At 39.3% G+C, this 20107-nt stretch overlaps 1 protein-coding gene across 1 annotated transcript; it reads right to left on the bottom strand.

Annotated features, from left to right (window-relative positions):
* Window positions 1-1646: 1646 nt before the first annotated feature.
* LOC110056486 (protein transport protein Sec24C-like) lies at window positions 1647-20105 on the bottom strand. The gene is made up of 26 exons (XM_089273005.1): window positions 19854-20105; window positions 19585-19780; window positions 17442-17963; window positions 16847-16954; window positions 15669-16139; window positions 15343-15486; window positions 14731-14842; window positions 14215-14342; window positions 13196-13334; window positions 12776-12891; window positions 11328-11452; window positions 10424-10502; window positions 8365-8477; window positions 8004-8097; window positions 7755-7871; window positions 7325-7495; window positions 7021-7117; window positions 6671-6753; window positions 6030-6231; window positions 5308-5426; window positions 4789-4864; window positions 4442-4545; window positions 4108-4195; window positions 3421-3524; window positions 2976-3065; window positions 1647-2340 (listed from the first exon to the last, which is right to left on the bottom strand). The coding sequence occupies exons 1-26, from the start codon at window positions 19886-19888 to the stop codon at window positions 2197-2199; spliced, it is 3777 nt and encodes a 1258-aa protein (XP_089129131.1). The 5' UTR covers window positions 19889-20105; the 3' UTR covers window positions 1647-2196.
* Window positions 20106-20107: the final 2 nt, after the last annotated feature.

The following is a 20107-nucleotide window of genomic DNA, read 5'->3' as shown; positions in this document are numbered from 1 at the left end:
GTAGAAGCTAGCTACCGTCGTGTTTTCGTAGGGACAGACAACTTTTCATCGAACTTGTTAGGTAGCTCCAGCGCATTTCTTCAAAAGTAATAGTAGTCGTCTTGCATTTAAAACCATGCTGTAATACATGTCACAAATCAGTTGATTGTTTTAAATTTGATAACCTCTAAACGAAAACGACACTTTAAGACGGTGCCTACTAAATACAAAGGTTTTTACGCCAGGTTAGGACCACGCGGAAAAAGTAGATCTTTGCAAGGGCTATTGGAATCCACAAAGAAAAATGGGGGTAGTCATGCATTTTTTCGAGATAATTAGCCTTGAATCTCAATAAAAATGCTGACATCATCATTTTTCTGAAAAAAAAGAAAAGACATTTCTTCAGAGATTTCCTTAGAATTTGCCCTTACATACAGAAAAGCAAACATATTTATAAAGATCTTAAAATTGCATGGTAAATGGTAACATATATAAAAAACCATTTTTGGTATGTTTTTAATGACAAAATCGTTGTAACAGCGCTCGTAGCGTTTCGCCGAAGACTTAGCCATTAGTACAAATATACTAGCTTTCTATCGCGAATGCCGTTCTCCGATTGGCTACGCTACTATTCTCTTGCGGTTAACAAAATGTCGGCAGCTTCTTGGCGTTTTCGAAGTGACTGTGAAGAGGATGCATATGTAGACAAAGTTTTAACCGACGGGTAGATTATACTAAAACAATTCGATTAGTCGCTCTCGATTTCTATGCGTGATAATCGACTCAGGCTGCGCCCTCAAACTCAGGCTCAAATCGAGGGCAAAATTTTTCATGGAATCCTCGTTACGTCCGTTCATAATGTTAGAAGGGAGAGCGGGGAAGCATAAACAAAACGAGGGTAAAAGAAAAACGATCAAGAAACGTCAGTCATAAGGTTAAGTCTGTATAAAAGCCAAGTGGCCCATCAGGCCGGAACTAATCCCGATATCTGTAGCATGAAGCGACTAGAAGTATGTCTAGTGCCCTGTGAATGGGATGTTAGTCCATTACAGGGTTACCCCTTACATTAAATACCATTTCAGCACTAAAGGTTAATTTTAAAAAAATCGTTGCTAGTGATTTTAATTTACAGAACATCCGATATACTAATGTTGCCCCATCATCGGCATCGTTACTACTTTCGGTAATTTTGCTGAAGCGTTTGGGAGTCTATCAGTACTCCCATATCTCGACCAAATCAACAAAGTCTGAAGCATGTTACCTGACTCAAAGCTTGTGCTTGGCGTAGGTTAATTTTAAGTCTATATAAGAGCCAAGTGCCCCATCAGGCCGGGGTTTATCCCGGCTTCTGTAGCATGAAGCGACCAGGAGTATTTCTACCCCGTCTCCGCCCCCGTCCTGGGTGGGATGCTAGTCCATCACCCCAGCAGTTTAGTTCCCCGGTACCCATTTCTACACCTGGGTGAAGAGAGGCACTATGGGAGTAAAGCGTCTGGCCCGGTCTTGCCCAAGAACACAACGTAATGTCCTCGGCCAGGGCTCAAACCCGGACCGCTCGATCCGAAGACGAGCGCAGTAACCATGAGGCCAATGCGCCTCCCGCGTTAGAAGGTGGACTGGGGAATTTATAAACAAAACGAGGTTAAAAGAAAAACGATCAAGAAACGTCAGTCATAAAGATTGTTTTAATTTAGACGAGTTAGAAAATAATAAATGATCATTAATTTTTCACAATTCGCATTTTGGTAAGCTATCAACTTAGCGTGTTTTGGAGACGTTTTTCATTTTACAGAGTGAGAGAGATACAAAACAACACATTTGTGCCATTCCTGCTAACTTCATCATAAACGTTTTGAACAAACTTGGCTTGGATCATGCTTCGCTTCTCGCTTTCCTAATAGAAAACTTAACAGAACCCAAGGAGACGTGTAAATGTCACTGCATGCCAATTTTAATGCATGCAGCTTTGGTTTTTAAAAACTAAACTCTGTTGTTACATTTCAAATCTTGTTATACGAATATAAACCTCTGTCGACCAGTTTCTCTCTTCCTTTGCACTGTTTTTCCACAACTACTCAAAACATTAATAAAGAACGCCAAACATTCCGTAGTTTTGAGGAGCTGTGAAAGATAACGGAGGCAATTTTCGTAATGCTTTTTTGCGTAGTCTTCCCTGTGAATTTATAGGTGTTTTTTTTTCTGTCGATGGAGTATTCATTAGGTCATCAGACTTCTGATTTCCTTGTGCATTTGGCAAAGAAAGTCCACATAGCTGTGAGCCACTGGGTTGATGCCTTTGTCTTCAACTAAGAAATGTTTAAACCATCCTTCGAGCTTGTCTCGCTGTCGGACAACAGTTAACTGAAAACAGCAATAGCAAAGATTTAATTAACCACAATAAACGTGAGAAAGATGTTAATCAATCAGTCACTAAAATACTTCAGAAAGCATTTTCTAGTTCTCCCAACATGAAACACGAAGCCTTGTCTTTCTGTTCAAATAACGGGCACTTGAAATCACCAATTTTAAGTTGAAGTGGTTTTAATTTTAATTACAAACATTGTAAAGCGCCACTGAGCTCTGGAAATGAGCGCTATATAAATTTATGTATTGTATTGTATTAACATTTCAGGCTTTCTCTACACTTCTTTGTTTATTATGAGCGATTTAGTTATGCGCGCGCCAGTCTCAAGCAAAACTGTCTTGGAAAGTTGTCTAACGCGCTTTTTTATTGCATGGCACAATGTTTATTTTCTGCTTTCTCGTGGCTGTACTTGTTGGTTACATACAGACCAAAGTGACGCTAAGTTGTACCTTAAGTTCGTTTAGTATCTTAGTTCGGCAGAGGAATGTTGATAGCAACCTCTGTTCAGATTGTGGAAATTTATGTGGCCGACAACAGTCCATGTCTGGACTCTGACAACGGAGTAGTGAACAAAGATGAACACACCCCATGACTTATTGGTACTCTAGATTCAAATCATTCACTCGTGTACCTTGAGATAGTGTTGCCTCTGATCTTGAATCTGCCGTATAATGTCATTTAGGCGAGAAGAAAGAGGATTATCAAGGACTGGAAGAGAAGTCTGGCAAAAAACAAAGTAACAAATTCGTTAGAATTCAGTGTTGTCACGTTCGCTTAACCATCAGTTATTCAGCTGAGAATGAAAGGGGCTGATTGCTAAAAGGAAACAGCTTTAAACAGAATCGATTATAAAAAGCATCTATTAATACGGTAAGGAGAATTCTGTATGTCGACATAAGCGTTTCTGATACCCTCCTTTGGGCCACGTAACTATTAGACGCGCTCATTTGGAGATCTGGAACTATCATCATGGTCAATCACTATACTGTTCTACATAATCTTCTTTCCTTGAGCTGTAATTCTCTTCATGTTCTCAGTTTGTCCTGACTTAGATAACAAGTCTATTGATATCTTACCATTTCGATGTCGACTTGTCCAATCGTATGCGCTCCAAACACTTGGTTAAGCCAGCTGGGGTCAACTTGAAGCCCAATCCACATGAATAGGGATATTCCATTTTCTGTCAGTAACAAATGCCCATTAAAAGGTCTAGCTACTTACAACAAGCAAAATTTTGACTGGATAGTACGGGATTTTTTCCCTTTTTTCCGCGCTTGATGTTTTCCCGCGTTTGACACAGATTTTTCCCGTACTTGTCACTTCATGTTTTCCCGCGCTTGGCAGATTCTTCGCGCACTTGGCACGGATTTCATGTTTTTTCGCACTTGGCACAGATTCTTCGCGCTGTTGGCACGGGCTTCATGTTTTCCCGCATTCGACACAGATTTTTGGCGCGTTTGGCACTTCATGCTTTCCTGCGCTTTACACAGATTCTTCGCGCGATTGGCACGGGCTTCATGTTTTCCCGCGCGTGGCACATATGGCACGCTTTGGAGGTTACTTCGAGTTAATTTTTGTTTTTTGCTCGACAGATATTACAAAACTCTCCGGCTAAGAACGCAGTAGCTTAGAAATGCAGCTGTTCCTTTAAAGTGTTTTTGAGGAGACTGGGCCAATCTGGGGCTTGAGGAACGTGACCAAAACCATCTCCAGTCGTTGTGGAAATGAATAACATTACGCTCGGGTAAAGAAGAACTACTCACCCAGCAAGTAAACACCATTTTCTGACATTCGATCAGCCGAACATCTGATAACTTTCGGAAGATCTGTCGAATCCATGTCCAAATCGTGCTGAAGGGCACCAAACAAGAACAAAAAAAAAATTAACGCGTTAGAAAAATCCGACGGCTTCACATCCTATCATTACAGTAAAAAATAACATTGTCACTCGATAAATTGTTAGATTAGTTTTATCAACTTTTCATGCATGCGCCCTGGTTCTTCCATTGATTGAAAAATGAAAACAACGTCAGTCCGTAGGGAGAGACGTTTAATAAAGTAAGAAGTACGTAACTTAACCGTGTGAACAGAGCATACCAATGAGAAAAGCCTTGGATAGAAGTACGGCACTGACGCAGCTTGATCCATTGACATCACTGATCTCATTAACCAACTGCGATCATCAGAACTCATCTCTGAACCTTAGACACAAAACAGCAAATTAGAGTTACTTTTCTACACCAATACACTCATCTTATGTAATACCTATATATAACACCTCCCCACAGAAATTACATAAGGCCATAATGTGACAAGATTGTGTAGCTTTCCTATTATCAATTTGGAGACTTTAAATTTCCACACCAAGTGAAGAAATACCAACAGTTTAGGGCCCTGTAAAACCCAAAAATTCATATCGCAATGTAATGAAGAGGAAAACTTACCTCCTAAAAGTATGTCATTCTTTAAAATACAGTTTGTGTAGAGTGGCAACAGTTTCATACACTCTGGAAGGATCAACTAGAGACAAAATATACAAGCACATATTTTGTTTTCCTCTCGCTATGAAACTAAGACTTTTACAGGATACATATTACATACTCATTACGCTTTATAATCATGTCTTTTCAGTGGGTTTCGCGGGCATATCAGGCGAGTTTGGTCGAGCCATGGCTCGTATTTCGTTGAGACATAGTCGACCAAAAATACCCACAGCAGGACCATACGAACCTGATATGCCGCCGAGGCGTACCAAAAAAGGCGCTATTGGCTGTTTACAGATAACACATGGAATGTGATTTAGCGTGGTCTGTACTCTTATCGACAACGATTCGTATCATCACAGTGGTCAAAATGTTGTGGACTCACGAGGTGCAGCAGGTTGCTAGTGACATTGTTACGCAAGAAAATTAAAAAAATATTCTTTACAAAAAAAACAGATAGCATTGTTTTAAAATTTTTACCTGACCAGCAGATGAAGGTGAAGCACAGTTTCTTCTGTAACAGGCCAAAATCTGTGCACATTGATTCATTAGGTTTTCCCTGATTGACTTAGGTGATGATGTGTATACTTGTCTGATGGCTAGATGAAAAGAACAACAAGCACAGAACATTTTTTTCTTTCTTATTCAAAACTGATTCTTTGTGCTATAAATCTTGTTCTTAGGAACATTGAGGCAAGGGTTGACTAACTTATAATACCGTCGACTGACAAACACTATTCACTTGACTCTGAAGGTGACTTCCGTTCGATGTCAGTCACCAACAACAGTTCTTTTCAGAACTACCCTCACCCGAATGATCACACAAGACGAACTATTGATACTCCTGGGTTCGAACCATTTTAACCATTGAGGCAGGGCTCATCTTTATCGCTGCTGGTTAGTCTTGACAATATGTATGGTCTAAGATATCTGACAGTGTGTATAGCGTTGAAAGTTTGAAAACGTGGTAGGAAAAAAGTCCTTGCATTTTTTTTTTTGCAAGCCTAATGGCTAAGAAATGTTTATCCCCGTCTCCAAAGGATCTGCTCACAACACAAACTCTCCCAAGGAAATTTACACCAAAAATGAATTCCCGGTTCCATGTTTAAGGGAGTAAGGAGAATGTTACTGTGGATCTTGCTGCAAGAAGAGCTCCAGGTTAGAGAATGGAGCAAATCAAAATAAAGTCAAATTCTCCTCACCTTGTTTGGCTGCAACATTGACATATGTGTCCATTTCACAGCAGCGGAACAAGTCAGATAACTGACTGCAAGTAGAGAAGGCCAAGTTGTGCACTCTTAAGCGCCGCTGTCCACTGATTGATGTATACAGCAGTGCACACTGGAAGTATGCCTGACTTTCCTCAGGTAGCTTGTCATCATGTTTGATTTCAATAGCAATAGCCTAACAGAAGAAAAGCAATCTAATGAGTGATAATCCAACACAATGCTGGATTATCCACTGTTAATTCAGGGGACAGTGTTTTTCTTCATCTTGTATCATTAAGCAAACTCAGTGAAGTATTGTTTCTCTCCCTGGCAGAATGCACTCTGATTGCAAACTACTCCCTGCACTTTTTTCAGCTTACACCAATGGTTCATTGTTACCCATATCTACTCCAAAGTGAAGAGAGGCATTATTAGAAGACAGGACAAATAGATCACAATGATAAAAGCCAGAGACTAAGTCCTCATCTTCAACTATTCAAACCAGAATAACTATCAGATCACATGGAATGAAAACTTGTTTGGCCTCCCTGATCTGCCTCGCATTATACAAGGATACTTTGTAAATGGCGAAAAAATAAAGCAAACAAAACATCTCCTTGGTAAGTCGACAGTACCTTGTGTGGATCAATGATGGCCAGTTCCACATCTGTGGTGTTGCTCATGTAACAATTGCCCCAGAAATCAACTGGCCGCAGCCCTGAGGTAATAATAATAATAATAAATAATAATAATAATAATAATAATAATAAAAACAATCTTTAAAGAGGAAGCGCCCTTCACGTAAATACATGGTTTTCAGGGAGGTCCTCTATAAAATAAAAAAGCATTAAAATCTAATATAAGAAATACAAGTATCACAGATGAAAAGAGACAGCACATTACCCATGCTAAGTCACAAGAACCAGTAGGTTAAGACAGAGGAATGGGGGCTTATCCAGGAAATAAAAAAGATCTGTCAAATCACCTGTGCTACATCTCAGTCTCATGACTGCATCAAATCCAACATTACGTTGAAGATTTCTCTTGAGATCTCCACGGAACTGGTCACCATGTGTGGCTTCCTACAGTGTTCAGTTAAATAACAGGGAGACAGATTAAATTCCAAACTCTGCTTAGTTGTAAGGCACATGAATAGACACATAATTTATGAACACTTCTGGAAATTGGAATTGGTGCACTTGCAAGCACCTGAATTTTGCAGGTTTTATATTTTTTCAACAAGAATGTCAGAACATAAGATTTGGGAGGATGAAACATAAAGGCAATACCTTGAAATAGGAATATCTGTATATTTGTCCCCCAGTGAGAGTAGCCACTGAGCCAATGGTTGCCACATCAATGTAGGCATTAGGGAAGAGAAACAGATCCACAGCAACGCCGTTTTCCACACACTCTTTTGCAAGTTTCTCGTAGAAGGAATTCTGTGGGGTCAGTATTGTCTGAAACAAAAGAAACCAATTTTCATACCAAATTTCAACATTTCAAAAAATTAAAAAATGCTGAGAAAATGACCCTTTGTGAGGATATTATTATAAATGCACATGTTGCAATTTCTTGGTTGTTATTCTTCTAACAGATCCCCAGAATTTGTTTGTCCATGTGTCAATTTATCCATCTCTCTGTCTGTCCATCCAGTTGGCTGACTGACTGACAGACTGTCTGTCTGTCTGTCTTTGATTTAGTTTTGAAACAGCATACCTTCTCTTTTTCAGAGCCGAGTAGTTTTCTGTCTTCTCTGTTCTTTAATTTTCCAGGTGCTTCAGCAATAGGCAAGGATGAGTGGAAAACAAACAGCTTCCCTGAAATACCAGCAGCCTGTGGGAAAATAACATTGTTAGACAAATTTGATTATAGCAAATAGTGCCAAATTAGCAGAGATTAACAGCATGGAAACAGCTCTAGCAATAAACCTTTTGCACAAGCATAACATTGTTGGGGGTTTCCCACCTTTAATGCTTCTTTTCCAGCTTGAATGACAGGACCAAGCACTGTTTCTGTTTCCCTGGTTTCTCCAAACATTGTAGGAATTTGTTCCAAAAGGCTAACAATATGAATCATAGAGAAGGTATTTCAAATGACTTGCAAAATAAAACAGAGCATATTAGACTGGCACTCTTACACTAAAAAAAATTAAATAACAGAAAGGACACTATAAGTTTACTACAGTAAAAATGTGTTGAGGTACATGTAAGTAAAAAGGTCACAGGACAGTTACTCTACTTTTTTTACACAGATGAAAACGATCTGAAAAATTATGATCATGAAGATTTTTGCAGTAATAAACATCATCCAACCTGTCCAGACATACCTGTCTACTACACTTCTGGCTTCCTGGGGACTTACTAAAAAGCCATCAACAAGGGGGACAAACACATCTTCAATATCTGAAACTACCATCATCTGTGGCTGGGCAAGGTTACCCTGTCAAAGACATAAGGAACATATGAAGAAATGTCACAATTTCCACGCGAGTATCAAAAGTAATTCTCATTTCCCTTACCGGTAGTTTTTCTATTACTAGCTTAATCAATCAGCACACGTTTTCCTGTACTTTGTAGCAGCTACATGGACTGGACTGCAAACACCCTTTATGATTGGCTTAAGGTTACAGTATACCTTCGGGTCGGCAATTTTCTTCAAATTTGGATTTTTGGGTCAAAATAGAGGTCGAAGAATAATCTCTAATTTCTGAAAAAAATTTTTGAAAAAGGCTAAATATTGGCGGAGAAATGGCGGTTTTACGTTTTCACCGGAAGTAAAAGTTTACCTCTTGATTGACAGCCCTATGGCGCGTATGCAATCATAGACCACGTTTAAACCATGGACCGGTTCGAAAAAGCGAAAACAGCGAAGAACGAATGAAAATACATCAATGAGTGAAGAAGCGAAAGTTCGCCATGCGGATGAAGGCGGGCAAATATTCGTGGTGAGAGAAAAGAAAGGTTCTGTAAAAATTTCGGAACTTGACAGCAATAACAGGGATGCTGACAGAGACTCTTCTGATGAGTCCGATATCGACGAATCATCGGACTCATTGAGACCATTTGAAATATTATCCATGCACAGTTGCCCACACACAGTTGCTCTCCGCGCTGTCTTTTGTTTGTTTCCTTCGCTCAGCCACTCTAGCGTTCGTATCCTTTTTAGTCTTCCCCATTTTGCCAGACCAGCTTCAAGAAAAACCGAGCTACAGAAAAATTCTCTCTCTGCCTTCGGTTCCTTGAGTGCATTGCGAAACACAAGAGTTTTTTAGAGATTCGCACGTAAATTTCACCAGGCGGTTAACGGCAGTAAACTTTCCCTGCTCTGATTGGCTTAGTTACCTGAGAACCCAGTTGAAGGCGTTTGTGGGCGGAGTTTGTTCGCGAAGCAGAAAATTTTTCTTAGCGCTGTTTTCTCGAATAAATTTTTTCACTTGAAGCAGACACTTTAAAGAGTTATAACTAAAAGGGAATTTGTTCAATTGCTCTTAAATTTGGACAGTGACTAGTTTAACATATAAACTACAAAAGCGTGTCTGGGAATTGTTAATTTCGAAATACTTTTTCTTCGAGAGCGATTTTTGTACGATCACTCCACATTTTGTTAATCCTATTTTGAAAATGTTCTGTAACTTTTTACTGCAATCGAATATGCCAAAACGCAGACACGTTTTTTAAGCGCTTTGGGCCCTGAAACCGAGGAAAAAATTAAATTGGCGAAAAACGAAATTCGCTTTGACTTGTAGCTTTCAAAAGGTGATTCGGGCGCTCGCATTTAGTGGTCGTGAAAAATTCGACAATTCATTTTCTTTCAAAATTGTTGTTATAGTTTGATAGCCAGCTCCATAAGCTTTAATTTGATATAGGGGTTTAGGTATCTACAGCTTAAACCGCACGCGCTACATCGCTTGCGCGCGAGACACCCCTGAAGGTATACTGTAACCTTAAGTGATCACTTTGGTCTGGGATTTACGACAACCGACTTAAAATAGCTCAAATAATTGAAGGGGTGCTTGGAAAAAGACCCTAAGTGACATCTGGTAGACTGCAAGATTCTTCTAGCAAATTGTTTTTTGCCTCCTTCCATGAGAAAAAAGGAGAATTTGAGATGACACCACAAGTCACTTGAGGCTTTTTTCCACACACCTCTTCAATTATGACAAATTTTGACACCAGTAGATCAATTTATGAACAAAAAGTATCCCATATTAGCCACGTCCTACAAGATGAAGTCATTCATGACTGAGATTGAATAAAAGAACAACTGCCTCCCTTTGAATAACTCTTCAGAATACAAATTGACTGAAGAGATGCACCTTGCACAGTCAAACTAACACATAACAGGCATTGGCAAAGAACAGCAAGTTTTCAAAGACATGCACTAACCTTGACATTGTAGAAATGCAGATGATTGCTATATGTTACAAATCCAACTCTAACGGAGGAATTCTGCTGACCATGCTCCCTATGAGACCAGGAAAATAGTCTGAGTGAACTGAATTCTCTGTCACAAATTGCTTTTGTCTTTTTTTTTACTTTCTACTTCTGATCTCTAACTCCTTACTAATGACATTTAACAGGACTACAAAAATCTTTATAATATACCAGTAGCTTTGTATCATTTTTATAATATAATATATATATATATATATATATATATATATATATATATATATATACTACCTAGTTATGCAATGCTTTTAAGTGGTATACTGTGGAATATCCCACTCAAAGCATTGCATTACTATTTTTATATTTGCCATAAAAATACAATGGCCAACACAACATCATCATCATCATAATAATAATAATAATAATAATAATAATAATAATAATAATAATAATAATAATAATAATAATTGGTCTCGGCCCTAAGGACTCTAAGCAAACATTACGTGAGGACGATAATAATAATAATAATAATAATAATAATAATAATAATAATAATAATAATAATAATAATAATAATCTTTCAACAGGGAGCCCACTTCACATACATGTGGTTTTCAGTGGGGCCCTGCAAAAATAAAATTGCAAAAGCTAAAGAAATAGTAGTCAGGCATGACACATGATGGGACATTTGCAAGTAATACTGTCGAATACACAACAGCTTTCCTGTATTCTGGTTGGCTGCATTTTTTTATGGTATGGTATAGAAAACAATTTACAGCAAGTCCGAACGGTCTTTCCCTGAATATGTTTCTCAACCAAACAACTTAAATTACATTTAATCAACTGCAGCCTTAAGGGCTGACTAAACCCTCAGAGAGAAAAAATATGCAAAGCTCACTTGGGCAGGACATCCAAGAGTTCCTTGAGCTCCTTCATAAGCATTCTAACCATTCCACACTGCATACTCTGGTATGACACGTCAATCATAAATATATAGGCAGGAGCACCTGGAAGCTTTTGATCCTGAGGAGAATGAATAAGAAAAAGTACCATGTTACTCTCACAGTGCCTCTCTCCACCCAGGTGCACAAATGGGTACTGGCAAATTCAATGCTGAAGGTAACCCTGTGATGGACTAGCTTCCCATCCAGCCGGGAGCAAGAATATTCCTAGTCCCTTCATGCTACAGAAACTGGGATAAGCTCCCTTACCATGTTACAGAAAAGAAAAAATAAACAAAACCTTTTTCAACTAGACTCAACTAGATAACATTTTATCCAAGATCTGTATGTAGTTTTGCACACGAAAAGACTTTTTCTATACTTTCCCCAAACTGTTGTTTTTCCTTTTTCAGAACCAGAATAAATCCAGGCAGAGATCCAATTTCTGCCAAATCTGTAGGTGACATGTATTAATTTTGAATGAACTACTGTGAAACTTGTTACGGGTTGCTTAAAATTCTGATTTACCCAGACATAATTTACTTCTTCACACCTAGTTTACAGGTGTGGATAACAAGTCTTAGGATTTTCATATTTCTGTATGAATCCTAACTAGTTGTTTTGCACACAGCTCTACTAAAGGTGGCTCCATAGGGTAATCAGTTATAGCATTGCGCACGCAAGTGTTATGTTTTGAATGCTATTTTTGCATTCGCTTTCACACCTAGTCCTCTCAAACTTATTACATGTAATAAGCAATGATTAAATAGTGTTTTGCTATCATCTGGGGTAAAATTTTGGGATTTAGTCTTAAATTATAAATGGCCAAACAAATCGGTTTTTTACTGTTTTTATGGCTTTATTTGTGATTTTCATGAATTCCCTTCAGTGAAATCTTCCAAAATTTTTACATCACATCGCTTCCAGTGTGATACGAATTTTAAACACGAAGAAAGTAGGGTTTGTAAAGGCAGTTTTTTCAATATTTTCAAATTTATGTCTTTTACCGCTGCAAAAAATCTGGTCCTATAGATTTCCCTGAAAAACGGGCTCCGACTAAAGTAAAATATTTACTACCAATCAGCCAAATTTTACAGAATTTCACACAAGGAAACAGGAGAAATTTCACTGTCAGTTTTGCTTTTTGTGCTCATGTTGACGTAATAAAATATCGTAAAACACTGACGTTTTCCTTTGAGCGCATGCAGATTACTTCTTCAGCACTCGCGTCAGAGTAAAACAATAGGGGGCCACCTTAAGTGAAATTTGGCAGTATGATATGTATTGAGAGAGACAATATCTTCAGTAGTTGATGATTTTTCAGATTCTTATCATCTGCCTACTTCACAGTGTGTTGAGATTGTAAGGGGAAATTAAACACTGATCAATCCAGTATGACAATTACCTTGCAATAATCTTTCGTGGCTATGAATTCATATGATCCAAGATGAAGCTCTGGTCTGTCATAGACATCAAGCCTCATCCCTTGGTGGTCAAGATGACAAAAGTACTCTGCAGGAACTGCAACAAAAAATAAAACAAAAATTGACTTACAAAAAGTAGTCCAAGGGTTAATAAATTTATTATTGACTTGTATCTGTCAAAATATGGTCTTCTCCACAAATATAGCACTATGCAGATGAAAAAACTGGACACACTGTTCAAGTTATTTTCAAACAATATTATAATAGCTCTACTAATAGATAGACAGTTTGAAAATAAGCAAGACAAGGTTTGCCAAATGATGAAAAAAGTTTTAACTGACTAGTGTCTGCAAATATGAAAAATTATCATAATTATGGAATAATGATTCATATAGCATTACCTTCTGATGAGTAGTTGCAAATGTTGCACATAAATCTTCGGCCGCCATCGACAAACTGTACAAAAGGATTCATGTACGCCTTGCAGCGGTTACACCTCACAGGGCCAGTAGGACTGTAGTCCATAATGCGAAGAGGAGCCTGCACAAAGATCGACAGATACATATATTAATTTTACTACCTTGCCATACGCTACAGTCACAAAATTGCCCCAGCTCTCGGGGGTTTCATTAAGGGCCAAACACCAAGCACATTGACCGGCTGTTAGGCCGATTTTGCCCAGCTGGTTTGACCATCTACAATCGTGGACAAAGGTCCTTAGGACACTTATGTAATGTAGTGGATTATCTGTGTTTTAGAACTGAAGTATGAAGAAAACGCTGCTATATCCTTTATAAACGGGTATCTGTCCCCCCTCCCCGCCAACACAATGTTGAAAATCAGGTGAAACTGCACGTGTTAGTTTTCAACATTGTATGGGGGGTGGGGGGCGAGGTTAGACAGGTGAAGTTGTATTTGCGCCTGGCGTGTACGCAAAAGCGCCAAAAGTGCAAATTTGTCCCAGGACTTTTGTCCATGATTGTAGCAGAATGTTTCTCTCATAAAGAAGTTCAGTTCAAACAGTTTTGCCCGCCTGTGAAAACCAGTTACCCTCCTGCTGAAAATGTTAATGAAACCCTTGCCTTCTTCTTGCTGGATGCCATTCATTTCTTTTCAGTACCAGAGCTGAGAATTTGGTGGTACATCAAGACAGAAGTCATGGACCCTTCTGATTATTTTCTTTATTCTCATCACCTGTCTGCTTGCCATTATACTCCCATCACTGGGAGAAATTGGATGTTAATCAGTCATGAAGGAGAATGTCATAGGGGTTTAATAGGGCATGTACTAAAACTAGGAACACAGAACACCTGAACATGGTAAAACTTTAGGTTAGTTCAAGATTAGGGTAAGAGTCCCTTTTTTAGGGTTCTTGCTTCGGTATAACGACAATAGCGTCCATTTCCATCCTTATACTAACCTCTGAAGGGCCTGTTTCAGCAAAGGGAGTTATGACTGTGGCCAAGGGTATACTGGATGCTTGAAGTAAATCTTTGTTACACGGTATATTATACATTGTACACCTCATGAAACGAGGGCTACAGTTACCTAACACAGTAAAGAAGAGAAAATAAGACCCAATCTGAACAAGAGAAGCAACAGCTAACTAAAAAAGTAACACAATTATTTTGGTGTTCCCTAGCCTAAAATAGTGCAGATAACACCAAGTCAACCCACAACATTGTAAATATTTGACAGAACACTAGCAAAGTTAATAGCTCTCTGTCAAACAAAACACTACTCACAAGTTCTTGTTCATTTATATAATATGTCCATCATGGAAAATGAGTAGAAAATTGTTTACAAAAATGATAGCAGTTTGCTTCATGTCTGCAAGTTTCTTTCCATGATCGACACCTTCCATCTTCGCAAATCTGTTTAGCATAAATTTACAACACTGATACACTGATCAAGTCTGATAAGGATGATCACCTACCGTCATCTTGTACAACAAAGTTGCTTGTGACCAGAGGAGGAGTCCTTCCTCTTGTACTTGTAAGATATGGAGAGCCTTTAAATGAATCATTGTCATCTTTCATCACTTGAATCTGTTCAAGTCACAAACCGTAGAAAATTAAAATGAAATCTTGAAAATTTCAGAGAGGATTAGATCAATGAACTCCAAACTTTCCTTTGTCAGTGGTTGGGAAAAAGCAATTTTCCAGCCTTTTAGCATCAATTTTAGCATCAATTTTAGCATTAACTGCCTGACTGATGAAGTCTCTTGGACATTTTTTTAAGGAAATTCAAATTACAGAGGAACTACTAGCCAGAAAGATATTCAGGGGGGGTAGTACATTAGAGTTACAGCTTGCCAAAAGGCAGATCCTGAAATTTGTTTTCTTTGAACCCTGTACCAGGCTTTTAGCCAGGATTTGAAAAGTGGGCATGCAAAATGTGCTATAGGGCCTGCTCAAATGAACAAGTTTTAAGGCAACATATGAAAAATAAAAGGATTTTCTTTAATAAGTAGCTGTCCACAGGATGCCTGGACGTCCATCTGGCTAAAAGCCTGCCCTGTACATGCAGGACTTGTCATAGCACTCACCGGACTGGGCATCTGATCAGGATCAATTCTTCTCTGTTGTTGCATTGGAGAGTTCATGGGTGATTGGGGTCCCATACCGTGTTGACCAGGACCAGTTGGTGGCATCCCTGTCATGGATCCTGCACCAGGATACATGGACTGGCCCTGCCACAAGAAATACAATTACACTTAACGTCCACAGTTGGGAAAAGGAAGTCTTGTAAGATATACCACACAGCTTTTCACAACTGGATGAAATCTGTTCCACGCAACAGATGAATTAGACCATGCTCCTATAAAACAACATGAATCTGCTTGAAACATGCTAGAGCACTGCCCAGACTCACTGTATGTGAAGGCATTCCCATCGATCCAGCTGATGCCTGATTCTCCACAGGACTCGGAGGTGCATGACCTGGGTACAAGCGCCGACCACCAGGTAAACCACTATGCGACATCCCAGCACCAGAAGCCCCACTAGGAGGTGCTGCCTGACCAAGTGTTGGTCCTGACAGACCTGTCAGTCCTGCACTGGCTGGCCCACCAAAAGAAGGACCTGACATACTAACCTGAGAACCGGGATAAGTACTTGGCATAGGCTGCATTTGCGTGGCACTGGGTCTACCCATGGAGGGTTGGGTCATGCCTCCCATAGGAGGTGCACCTGAAGAGACAGGAGGGGGGAAGCCAGGTTGGTGCATTGGGGGCATGCTGGGCATCGTTGGAGGGCCTGGAGGTCGACTTGTGGGTGGTGCCATCTGAGATCCCATGGGTGATAAAGGAGGTGCTGTTGTTAGTGGACCTCTGTATGGTCCTTGCTGCAAGAGACAAAAACAGAGTTTGGATATCTAATAAGACACTGTTGAGGCTACAGAGAAGTTAATTTGTATCCATTAACCTGGTATACCCAAGAATGTAGCTAAGAGCTGGCAGCTGTTTATTTCACTGGCTGAAAGAGAGCACATTGGCAGCTGAAATTTCACAGAAATTAACAAAAAAAAAAGGCCACAAAAGCCACCTGGGCTTGTCAGTGAGTCACGTTAATTTTTTCTTTGCACATTCCTGTATACCGAGAAAATAAAATCTTTGGTTTCAACCACTAGCCTGACTTCACTTGCCCTTGAAATATTACAACTTAAGCCACAAATATATTGTATCCTGGTGGTAACGAAACTCTCACAAGATCCATATAATCACAGATTTCTGTTATGTTACATGTACATCATCACTTTAAATGCTTCAGATCAAATACTATCATGCAAATATAAGGAGACTTAGAAAGACAACATCTGCTAAACTGTTTAGAAATTCATGGTTTAAACATCAAATTGTTGAATGTATAAAACACTTTGTTTGCCACACTTCTCTTTTGGTTTTCTAAATTGTAGTGCCAATACTCTCAAATGCAAATTACTAGAACGGCACCCAAAATTTTAGTCTGTACAAAGAATACATTACTTAATGAACAGGTTACAATATCCCATTCCCCACCACTACCTGACAGGAGACAAATTGCTTAACTTACTGTGGTGTTTGGCTGGGGAGGCCAGCTGCCTAATGGTGGTTGTTGCTGAGACAATGGTGGTTGACTTTGTGAGCTGTTGATATGCAAGTTACTCATCTGTTGAGTCATCTGTAAATAACAAGAAATTCAATCACGGCCTGTACTATAGATACAAGCTGCTAGGCTTGACGTTCACACTTGACATCTACAGGTAAATACACAGTAAAATCTTTATTTTGTTCTTCTTTGAGGGCGATTTCAATTGAATGTCAAAAGTAATCAGGCAATGACTTTGGTTTTGGTTTTACTATGGTTTGAGATTGGCTGAGAAGTCTAATTTGTAAGTAATTGGTTTGGTTTTGGTTTTGGTTTTGGTTTTATGACACTCAATTAAAAACCACTCTATGCTTAGCATATAACACTTTATGGGCTAGGGAAAATGCAAACCAGTAAACATGTTTCTCAAAATGGCCATGTTTATTCAAATGGCCAGTTATACTCTAAACCAATATTCTAGACATAACTTAACACCTTATTCACACTTGTCCATCTACCAATAAGTATAGTCATGTGTGTTATTTTGAGTTAAATTTGCCTTTATTAGGGAGTGTCAAACCTGTTGCTGCTGATGCCCAGGAGCGGGTCCATGCTGCTGCTGAGTATTTCCTGGTTGAGGGGGATACTGCGGAGAAGGATAAGTGCCACTTTGAGCTGGCGTCTGCTGCACTTGGCTGGGAGCACCTGGTCTTGACGGCTGGGGAGGCATCCCAGGCCTCTGGGTCTGTTGCTGATGTTGTTGAGGTGGTACCCCCGGTCTTGATGGTGGTTGCTGTTGAGGAATCCCTCCAGGTCTCTGTGTCTGTTGTTGAGGAGGGAACCCAGGTCTTGATGGAGGCTGCTGCTGGGGAAACCCACTGGGTCTCTGTAATGGATGCTGGTGAGAAGGAGCCCCTGGTCTTGATGGAGGTTGTTGTTGAGGAAACCCTCCAGGTCTTTGGGGCTGCTGTTGCAAAACAGGAGGGAACTGTTGTTTCTGTTGATCAGGTGGGGTAGGCGATGAATTTGGAGGCTGGTGAGGAGAAGGCGACAGTCGCTGACTAGGTTGCTGTGTAGGAGAACCTTGAAATTGATTCCCAGCCTAAAAAAAGAGGAGAATTACTGTCATTTATATGGAGTTATCATTTAAAAGCAAGCATCAGGCACTGAAGCATATTGATTCCAAATGACACAAACTACAGTGGAACCCTATTTATACCATCACCAACAGGCCATGAAAATTTGGCCATATTAACGGGGTAGGATCAAATTTCATGACTGGTCTAAACTGAGTGACGTCTAAATAGATATATCACAATTATGCCTCTAAACTACTGTTCTTTAAAAAGCATCCGGAGAGCAGATATATATAATTTTAAAAAAATTGAAACTTCAATCAATTCATACAATATTAACATTGGAAAGATGAACATAACTGGTTTGAGTGGCCGTATAAACAGGGTAAAATTGTAATGGATTATACAGGTTGGGATTTCAGAATGTGGCTACTGACCAAATTAACAGGGTGGCCACATTAACGGGTTTTCTTATAAGAAAATGTATGGGCCTTTCGCCGGGACAAAAAAAGTGGCCGCAATAACAAGGTGACCGTAAGACGGGGCTCCACTGTAATGGCATCTAATGTCTCATGTACCTGTAACTAACTTTTTCTTTCAAAATATTAATCAATTCAGTTTTGGAGATTATATCAACAATAGCCTCCATTTGGCATTTGGATATTAGTCTGGGAATATTATCTGTTCCGAGAAGCAAACAGTTTTAATTTCTGAGAGGGAAGCTTAAAGAAAACTTTGAGTTCCAAAGAACAGATCATGTCCAAATACAAATATCCAAGCACCTTTTTAAAGTCAAATGCAGACTGTTGTGGTTGTTATCCTTCAAATATCATTTCACAACATGGAAATTTTTAAAATTGGGGAATATCACTTGGATATTACCCAGTTTTAGCTGGGGCATATGCAGTCACATGGTGCGCTAAGACCAATCGTACGCAAGTGAAAATATTTGATGGATTATAAACAACAAATATTTTTGTCCCAAACATAATTAATCTAACCAAATCACAGGACTTAGCTATATCTGGGGAATATCGAAGGAAGTCCTATGAACAATATCCTATGACTTTCAAAGTTTGCATTTGAGCGTTTCACCACAAACAAATTGTCACAGTTAAGTGACCTAAGTGCTTTGAACAGCTAATCAATAGTTTAATTGCAAAAAAAAAATCTCTCTCATTTGACAATTGAAGTAAGAAACGTATATTTACCACTTCACTTTTCACTGCCAGGCATATACAGAAGACTTATCAGCTGACAATCTCATTAGCACTAAATTTGCCTATCACAGATACTTGTAAGTAATTTATTCGAATGAAATGTACTGGAAGTAAGTAACTTAAGTTCGCATGAGAGCATTGTAATAAATATACTGTTTCAACGCGAGATACCATTACACCGGTATTGAGCCAGAACTGATCGCACAAAGCGAAAGAACACAAACGTGACAGATATTTTACACAACAGCGAGATGAAAGCAAATTTCACCATCTGACAGTTTGTTGATCATACGGTTTAAATACGTCTACACGCGACAGGCGGAAAGCTTCATATATTGGAAACGAAATGTCGGATTGATTTCTGAAGCTTTCGTTTCAGCCTGTATTTTAATCACTGATATCAAAATTTCTCAGGCATTACAGTTACCTTAGGAGGAAGAGGCTGTTTCGGCTGTTGATGATAACGATTAGAAGCTTGCTGCGAGCTGACACCATTCATCTGAACTTGTTGCGGTCCGTTCGCCATTGCATTATTAGAAGGAAATTGTTGTGAAGGAAAACCACCGGGATTAGTCATAAAATTCTCTCCTCCTCCTTTGACTGGCCCATCGAACGGCATGTTTCTGCGTTCAGGGTAATGGAAATCAGTGATCGGCTTTCTGAAATAATTTTTAAAGCTTCAAACATTCGTCATACCTTTGCCCGGCCACCGGAGGACGTTGATTCATCATCTCTCACGAGCCGTGTAAAACGTTTTACGGGAAACCAACGGCAAAACACGATAGGAGAGGCCTCTTAGAGGCAGTACGGATATCAAATTTTATAATATAATAAGCGGAATTTTTTCCCGAGGCCAAAAAGCTCCACTACTTTCGTGTTTGAGTACAAGACATCTTATGCCACGTAGAAAGAGTTGAATCCCAGTAGCCAACGTCCCGGATGACCAGCCG

This window comes from Orbicella faveolata, unplaced genomic scaffold (assembly GCF_042242905.1).
Source record: "Orbicella faveolata isolate gen_17 unplaced genomic scaffold, um_ofav_v1 contig_35, whole genome shotgun sequence".
In the NCBI taxonomy this organism is placed as follows: domain Eukaryota; kingdom Metazoa; phylum Cnidaria; class Anthozoa; order Scleractinia; family Merulinidae; genus Orbicella; species Orbicella faveolata.
This window is presented reverse-complemented; position numbering and strand designations above follow the sequence as displayed.

What these genes read in the sequence shown, in the direction of transcription:
- LOC110056486 (XM_089273005.1), bottom strand. Translation starts at nt 19,888, where the DNA reads ATGATGAATCAACGTCCTCCGGTGGCCGGGCAAAG. An exon ending in CTCCCCAGCCAAACACCACA is followed by an intron (nt 16,140 to 16,846) that starts GTAAGTTAAGCA and finishes TGTCTCTTGCAG; the next exon opens with CAAGGACCATACAGAGGTCC. An exon ending in CTTTGTTGTACAAGATGACG is followed by an intron (nt 14,343 to 14,730) that starts GTAGGTGATCAT and finishes TTACTGTGTTAG; the next exon opens with GTAACTGTAGCCCTCGTTTC.